At 58.6% G+C, this 8,729-nt stretch overlaps 1 protein-coding gene across 1 annotated transcript in view; it reads left to right on the forward strand.

The window, feature by feature from the left end:
• The window catches only part of TMEM132C (transmembrane protein 132C), a gene marked incomplete at its 5' end in the record, with an annotated part of 290,448 nt that extends 282,031 nt beyond the window's left edge, over positions 1–8,417 (forward strand). The window contains 2 exons of the mRNA XM_080822233.1: positions 609–800; positions 5,769–8,417. Coding sequence (XP_080678359.1) covers positions 609–800; positions 5,769–6,917 — 1,341 coding nt within the window. The 3' untranslated portion in view covers positions 6,918–8,417. The remainder of the gene's footprint in view (positions 1–608; positions 801–5,768) is intronic.
• Positions 8,418–8,729: the final 312 nt, after the last annotated feature.

Consider the following 8,729-nt stretch of genomic DNA (forward strand, 5'->3'; position numbering starts at 1 on the left):
TGACTGCACCTTCTGGGGCTATCATTCTGGCTCCTGAGACCACAGCCATATGTGGGAACGATGGGGCGTTTCCATCATTTCACCTGGAGATCTCCAGGGTGACATTTGGTTTATGAGAGGCAGCCAAAAGTAAGATTTCAGCAGAGGATACATTGTGCGGGAGGTCTGGGGAGGGGGGAGTAGACTATTTATAATTCAGCTTTCACCAGTTAGTTCCACAGTTCATTTAGAATGTGATTCAGGTTGCCCAAAGTCAATTTGTGTGTGACTCCTCATGAGCCCAATCAGCAGGATGGCCATGTGCAGTTAACCAGGTTGTGCGGTGTACAAGAGCACGGCATCTCAACGGGAGGGGACATTTTCTTTTAAAGTGGAATGAATTTTAATATTTATTGCAATTTTCCACCAGACAGAGATAAAGTGTCTTGGAGAAGGGTGGCTTTATCTGATTCTTGCAAAGAGGCATGGCATGGGCTGGTGCATCTATAGTGAAGAAGGTGTGTGTGGTCCCTTCGCCCTGTATCCTGGACCCAGGCCCGGGACAAGGCGGAAGTATTGCTGGGGGAGATTCCCACATTTGGGAATATTCTGTCCTGTTAATCCCACAGGTGTTGTCCCCACTGTCCGACTCTATCCTGGCAGAGAAGACGGTAACCGTGCTAGATGACAAGGTGTCAGTGACGGATTTGGCCATCCAGCTCGTGGCCGGGCTGTCGGTCACCCTCCACCCCAGCACGGAGAACAGCAAGGCCATCACCGCTGTGGCCACGGCTGAGGAGCTGTTGCGGACCCCCAAACAGGTAGGGGCCTTGAGGTCGGAGGCGCAGAGGATCGGGGAAGTTGCTGGGCTGGACTCGGCAAGGAGGGTGGGAGGAGGGAGGAGTGGGTCCGAGGAGCGAAACCATGTTCCAGAACACAGCAACGGGGGCTGCGGAAGTCCGCGGGACAATGTTGGCCGGCAGGTTTCTTCGTGGGGTGTTCTGGGGACTCATCGGCCTCCCCGCTGGTCCTTCTGTCTGCCGTTCTGTGACAGGTGTCTGTTTCTTGGCCGGCTGTTCCCTGGGGCCCTCGCTGAGCTCCCTAAGGCCACCCATGTTCCCTCCCTCTTCCCACACGCACATTATCTTCAAAGCCGGCAGTGTGCACGGAGGCCTTTCATGCTTCTCATCTCTGACCTCCTCTCTGCTGGCGGCCAGAGAAAGCTCCTGCTTTGAGAGGCTCACGGGACTACCCTGGGCTCACCAAGACCATCCAGGCAGATGTCCCTTTCTTTGGGTCAACGGTGCCACATAACAGAGTCCCTGTGGCCCCGGGCTCCAAAGATGAGGGCGGGGTCATTCTAGAAATCACGCAGCCGCTCGCTGACTTTGCTCCAGAACGTCAGCAGGAGGACCTGGAACATGTTCTCATCCAGTCGGCCCCCACGGCTGGCCTCCCTCTCCTCTCTCCTGGGGGCGTGGTGTTTTCTGCTTCCTAAAGAGCGAAGTAAGGGGAGCGGAGAAGAGTGGGGAGACAAAGCAGGGGTGATTCATTAGGGTTGGATCGGCGTGGCGGCCTTGCTGGCGTGGGGCGGGCCCCGGTCCCCAGGCAATGTCTCCCACCCGTCATCGGCTCATGGTAATTGGAGGTCCCGGCACGGCCTCGGGGAGGGGGATTTATGGATGTCGTTCGTTCGATTTGCAGACGTGATTCTCAAAAGGGTGGAGCTCTGAATCATTTCTGGGCAAGTGTTATTTTAAGCCATTCAGAACGTCTCATCTTCGGGGAGATGCGTTGGCTTTCCGGCGTCCCGGCTTCACTGTAACGAGCTAACGGAGGGACTTACTCTCAGCCACGCGGCAGGGTTGATGGAGTTGGAGCTCGTCAAGCCTGCGGGCTTCGGAGGGCTTAACTCGGATCGTCCGCCTTTCGGGGGCTTGCTCTGTGTGAAGGTCTTTTTCCATCTAGAGTTTGTGAAGAAAAATTAATTCGGGATGGAAAGTCCACCAAGATGAACCCGCAGACCGTGTGAACCGTGTTTTATGTCAGCCCTCAGTGTGCGAAAGGCTGGCACCTTGTTCTTGGCATTTCAACTCTGAGGTACAAAAGCTGAAAGATTTTTACACCCATAAACACGAGGGCAGCAGCCTCTGCCTCCCCTGTGCCTCATCTGTTGCAGGAAAGCCAGGACAGAGAAATGGAGTGTGGAATCCCCAGGCATTCATGCATCCGGTCTGGGCATTAGAAGGGGGTCTTGCCGATGGACATGGACAGAGGGGACGAGGGTGGGAAGCATAATTACTGAGCCGTATTGCCTGTCTCACCTTCGATTCCCCCAGAAGCTGAGCCTGGCACGAAGATTCATACTCAAATACTCAGTCCGAGTGGTGAAGGGAGCCCCTGGAGGGAATGGGGAACTGCTCCCGGGGATGGAGGACAGTCAGTAGAGTGTGTCTCCCGCTCGGCCACCACTGTGGCTCCCGGAGCCTGCAGCTGCTGGGGAAACCACCAGCCAGTGTTGACCAGGGGCAAGGGAGCTGGCCGAAGGCTGCCTTTGCAGGGTGTTAATTCCTTGGCACTTCTGGCTACAGGCATGACCGCTTCTGGGTTCCAGAGGCCAGAGAATGTCCTCAGGCAAAACCATCCTGCAGAGCTGACCCTTGAAAGCTGAGCAGGCAGTGGCCATGGGGGAGTGGGCAGGTGCCAACATTGAGCACCACGCCCTCCCCAGATTCCAGGTGTGGTCTCACTTGCCCCTCTCAGGACGCTGGCATCGGCATCAGCCTGGGCTTTCAGGTACCAGTGACAGAGACCCAACCGAGGCTGGCCCAGGACATCAGCATTGATCAGTTCGTGCCCGGCGATTGGTACCTTCAGGTCAAGCTGGATCCAGCTGCTCAGTGCCCCCCAAAAGCTTCATGTTTCTTACTCACAAGTGATCTCAAGTTTGGAAAATATCCAGCCACTATTTCATGGACTCCTGACTTCCCCCATTGGTTCCCTTCTGGAACTTGTCACCGAAACTCTTGGCCGTTCTCATCCTGTTCCTCATTTCTTCCAAGTTGTCTTTTGTATATTTCATCCTGGGATTGTGTTTTGGGTCAGTTCCCTGGCTCTGTCTGCCCGGGCACTGACTCTCTCCCCAGATGTGTCTACTCCACTCCACTTTGCAAACCAGCCGTTGGGTAATTAATTTCCACTGGAGCCCTTCTTTGTTTCTGGAAGGTCTAGGCGGTTCTTTCCGCACCATCCTGTTCTTTCTCTGCTCGGCCCTCCTCTCCGTCCGTGTCCCGTGAACGGTTTTATTTCATTTTGTTCTTGTTGCTGGTTTATCTTACTTTGTCATCTTTTTCAGTTGTTCTAGTGTCCAAAATCCTTGGTGTGCTGATCGACATGAATTGTTTATGGTCTCCTCTTATGGTAACGCCCTCCCTCTCGGGGAGTGTAATTTTCTTTCTTTCTTTCTTTTTTAATCAGAGTGCCTCTTGAGCTGGTGGCTGCTTTGCTTTTCTCCCGGTAGGAATTCTTTGCAGGCCTGCATTTGCACAGGCCCCTCTTTGCTGGAGGCCATGCCCCACACAGGTCACGTAACCCCAGACCCCACACCCAGATGTGGGGAAGCGGTGGGGTTTGGATTTCCAGGGGACACATTTCCCCAGCCACGCTCAGAGCACAGATGAGCTTCGTTGCTGTTTCTGGCCCAGGGGGTAGGATTCTCTCATGGCCCCCTCTCCGCAGTCCTGGCCTTAGGCATCCCCATCTGAGAGTCCCTGGGTGGGCATCAGCACCCCCCCCCCCCACTGGCTGGCGAGCCTTCTGAGCGGCTCTGACACCTGCCACCAGGCCCCCTCAGTAGCACTGGTCTGCAGACCCTCTCTGGAACACGTTCCCTCGTTGTTTCTGAGTCTCAGGAATTTGCATTGCCTTTTTCGTGTATTTTTACCTAGTTTTTTCAATAGTTGATCCTCAGCCAGTCTTTGTTGTTGGAACGTGTTCTTAAGACAGTCTCCCTCCCTCCCTCTCTCTCTCCATCTCGTAACTCTTCCTTTCCCTGTCTGACCCTCGGTTCCAGCAGATCCCCCCTAAGTTTCAGGCCACGAGCACCGCAGGTTTGCACCCCAATTCGGCAGCCCCAGGGAATGCAAGCTTCCCCTCTGTGGTTCCAGCCAAAGCCCCGGGATCCCGTCCCATTGGCTGGTTTCCATCCAGAGCCCCTGCCCAGGGCAGTCACCGTAGACAGGGTGGTGGAATGTTGCGATGGGCCAGACCTCAGTCGCATGCCCCGCTCCGGGCCTGGAGGGGCCTGTCCAGCCCCACTGCTTCGCAAGCACATGCCCTGAGTGGGGAAGACCAGGTTCTCCCAAGCTGGCTTCTAGTCCCTTCCAGAAAGGAGGGATCGACAGTGGCCAAGCCCCAGAGATGTCCATCTCAGACCCTGTGGTCAAAGTGTTCACATTCCCACTTTCAGGCGGGGAAATAGGCCCAGAAAAATGGTTTTAAAAAAATGGACCAGGAGAAGCAGTGGGTCTGTGTATTGATTTCAAAACTCGTGTTGAATCTACTGCCCTTCATTGTCATGACCAGAAGCCAGGACCAGAGGAGACCCTGGATCCTTTCCCAGAACAGACCCCTGGGGCTCCATTGGCTCTTCCCAGCCTTGCAAACCTTGCCTGCTCCCTTCCCCACTCTGCTCCTTGTATCTCCCCCCATCGCCCCCAGCGGACTGTCCCACAGAGGTCAGCCTGGGCCCCTGTCATGGCCAGTGCGCCCCCCCCCCGCCCCTCCAGGCCTCCCATCACCCTCCCTCCTCCTCTGCCAGGGCTCCCCGACCACGCATCACACGCACAAGCGAGCACACTCAGACCCGCGCAGACTTGGCTGCCGGCCCGCCAAGGCCCACACCCGCGGGTGCCCCTTCTCCCTCCCTGGCCCTGGCAGCCCTCTCCAAGGCCCCTGGGTGTCTGGCACGGGCTGCTCACACACGTCACTAAATCCTGGTTTTAGACAACAGGGGAGAATTCCAGACACGCCGACATCATCTCCTTCAGCCCCCGGCCCGCGCGGTGACCGCAGAGCCCCCGCTGGCAGGAGACAGGGCAGCCGCTGTCGTCCAGACTCAAGGCCAGAGCGCTGGGCTCAAACCCCAGCTCTGCCACCTGCCTGGGCGAGTTCGGGCGGGCTCCCCCTCGTCCCCGCGATCCGGTCTCCTCGCTTGCAGAATGGGAAGCAGTGATGGTCACAGCATCTGCCTCGGGGGTGGCTGTGGGGGTCAAGGGAGCCCGTGCGCTGAGGACACTGAGGACCGTGGTGGGTTCCCAGGAGGCACGGCTAGCCTTGCACCGAGCGGCCGCATCCTAGCTCCCAGACCCTGGGCGTGTGTAACCCTGCTCAGGGGACTGGGTTTTGCAGACGGGAGTGACGTCCCAAGTTAGGGAGGTTATCGCGGATGATCCAGACATGGTAACGGGCTGAGCCCTGACGCAAGGAGGCGGGAGCGTCTGGGCGAACAGAGCCTGGGAAGGGTCTTGGCCAGGCATCCCTGTGGGTGTCCCGGGTGAGGATGATGCTGGCCATTCACAGCACGTCTCCATTTGTTCTTACTAAATTACAGCGATTCTCTGATCTTGATGTAAGACCTGCATGCCTTCTCTCTGGATTCATCAGCCTCCAGGTCTGGACTGGAGTCCAGCCCCTGATTCTGTGGGTTCTGTTCTGGGAGGGCAGGCAGGTTCTGGAGAGGCCTCTCGGGCCCCCACGCTGTGTCCTCCTAACAGCCTCTGTCCCCGCAGGAAGCCGTGCTCAGCACTTGGCTCCAGCTCAGCGATGGCTCGGTGACGCCGCTGGACATCTACGACACCAGGGACTTCACCCTGACCGCCACCTCCCTGGACGAGGCCGTCGTGTCCATCCCCCAGGTCCGCTCTCCCAGGTGGCCGATGGTGATGGCCGAAGGGGAAGGCCAGGGGCCCCTGGTCCGAGTGGACATGACCATCGCGGAGGCCTGCCAAAAGTCCAAACGCAAGAGCATCCTGGCCGTGGGCGTGGGCGGCGTCAGGGTCAAGTTTGGCCGGAACGATGCTGACTCCAGCCCCGGAGGCGGCGGCGGGGACAGCGACGAGGGCGAGATCAAGAACCACGCCAGCGACCGCCGGCCGAAGGGCCAGGAGCCCGAGGGACCCGTCCACGGCGGCTCCTCCGGCGAGCGCGAGGAAGGGGCCCTCCGGAGAGGCGGAACCACGGCCAGGCCGCTGCTGGACAACAGGGTGGTGAAGAGCGGCCGGCCGGACGCGGGCAGGCCGTCCGGGGAGGGCCAGCCGCAGACCATCCCCCTGGACTTCACCAACTTCCCGGCCCAGGTGGACCTGCCCCGAGCAGGGGGCGGGCTGGGGGCCAGCGACCTGGTGCAGACGCCGCGGGGCCTGAGCGACCTGGAGATCGGCATGTACGCGCTGCTGGGCGTCTTCTGCTTGGCCATCCTCGTCTTCCTCGTCAACTGTACCACCTTCGCCCTCAGGTACCGGCACAAGCAGGTGCCCCCGGAAGGCCAGGCCTCGGTGACGCACGCACACGACTGGGTGTGGCTGGGCAACGAGGCGGAGCTGCTGGAGCACGCGGGCGGGGGGTCGCCGCCGCAGGACGAGCGCACGACGGTCCTGGACCACGCGCCGGGCGGCAGCGAGGAGAGCAGCTGTCTGCTTCTCAACGGCGGCGTCCAGCAGCACGTGCAAGGTCAGGTTCACCGGCCGGACGCGGCGGCCAGGCCGGCCAGGGACCCGAGGCTCGAGCCCCTGCACTCGCCCACCTCCAAGAGGAAGAAGGTGAAGTTCACCACCTTCACCACCGTCCCGCCGGACGACGGCTGCCCCACCGTGAACTCCATCCTGGGCGGCGGCGAGGACCTCAGAAACTACCTGGAGAAGCTCAAGGACCAGGCGTAGGTGCCCGCATCCGCCCGGCGCCTCGCTGGGTCCCAGAGTGGGTCCGAGGACGCCTGGCACGGAGCGGGCTGCGCTGGGGCCACGGACCGCGGAGGTCCCGGAGCCGGGAAGGGCCCTGTGTCCCCGACAGCGAGGGTTTCAGCGGCGGGTGACGGCAGAGCTCCGGGAGTCGGCGGAGCGAACTCCAGGCAGGTGGCTGACCGAGACACCGGCCTGCGCACGAGGCCGCCGTGGGAAGGCGATTTTATGAGTCAGAACAGAACACAGACAAGCTACCAAAAATTATTTGTTAAAAAATGCAAAAACACAAAATAAAAAGACAGACGCAATCATCTCCTTATATTTCTAATAAAGGAGCAAAATGCACAGCGAGGGCCTGCGGAGGGACAGTTTCTGTGTTGGTTCCGTGCCCCCTTGGGAGGACAGCCTCGATCTGTCAGCCCCGGGGGAGGGGACGCGGGAGGAGAGGGGTCAGAGCCCCAGCGCCTCTCGGGGTGAACCTGAGGGTTTTCGATCTTCACACGACTTCTGTGCTCCCACGTTGTCTCCCCCACCCCCACCATGTTTTCTTTCTGTGTCCTGCAAGTCCACTTGATTTGTATTTAATGTTCATTTCCGAGGGTCAAATGGTATATTTTTCCTAAATTAAACGTACATTATATTCCTATGTTAGATGAGTTCTTAGCAACAGTCTCAATGAATCCATCCTTGAAGTAGTACGTTTCAATGCTTTTCTGTAGCCCTTCAGCCGTGATGTTCGCTGGGCTCTGAACACCGGCGGGGGGGGAGCGCTGCCTTGGCCCCCCACCCCCAACCACCCCCACCAGCCGGGCCCCAGGGCCACAGCCAGTGGGCAGGACGCTGCCCGGAGCTGTCCCAAGGGGACACAGCCGGCCCGGCCCCCAGTGCCACGACAAGACCCCACATGAGGGGAGGTCGGGTCACCTCCACGGGGGAGAGGCCGTACCCAGGAATAATCTTCGCAGCCTCCCGCGGTAGAGCTGTCAGGGGACCTCCTGACCACTGAGTGAGGAACCCAGATGGAAACTGCTGGAGGGTTTTCGAGTTGTTTCTCTGACTTTGTTGGGCGGAGCCTACCAGCATGAACCGAAGAGATTAAAATCTATGTTAGATTGTCAATCGACGGTGGTTTTTAACAGCCTAATTGTGTAGCAGCACATTGCAAAACGCATTCATCCAAAGTCATCTGTACGCGGCGGAGAAGAGCACGGTGATGCGAGTCGGGCCCTCGGGGGACGGCCGGGCTCGGGTCGCGGCCGGCTCGTCCTGCTCTCGGCAGGCTGTGCTCGCGGCTGCCAGGACGCTCGTTGTTTTTATTTTTTTAATTTCTAAAATCAGTAGCTAAGAAAGGGTCCTTGAAAGCCTCGTAACCTTGGCTGGACCTTTTAAAAAGGTATTTCTAGCACATGTTATAGACGGAAAGGAGGAGATATTTATTTATGCCTGTGATGCCGATTGTCATTAAAACGCTTTTCCATGGCTTGACAAGTACCTCGTGGTGTTTCTTTTCTCACTTGATGCCCGTTTCTTCTTCCCCCGCCAAACGGATGGAGAAACCTGCTGGAGAAACCTCCTGTCCGCTGGGCTCGAGCAGCCGACCTCTCTCTCTTCCTCTCGGTTCTGTGATGGAGCCGTCCCAATTCCTGGGATCTCTCGGCCACCGTCCTGGGCGCCCGCAGCTCCCGAACCTGCACGTGCCCAGAACTGCCAGGAGGGCCAGTGAAACACAGATCGCTGATGTGGGGCCAAAATGTGCCTTTCTGCCAAGCTCCAGGATGACTGGGAGGCCGC

The sequence above is a fragment of the Martes martes genome, assembly GCF_963455335.1.
Source record: "Martes martes genome assembly, chromosome: 13".
Lineage (NCBI taxonomy): Eukaryota > Metazoa > Chordata > Mammalia > Carnivora > Mustelidae > Martes > Martes martes.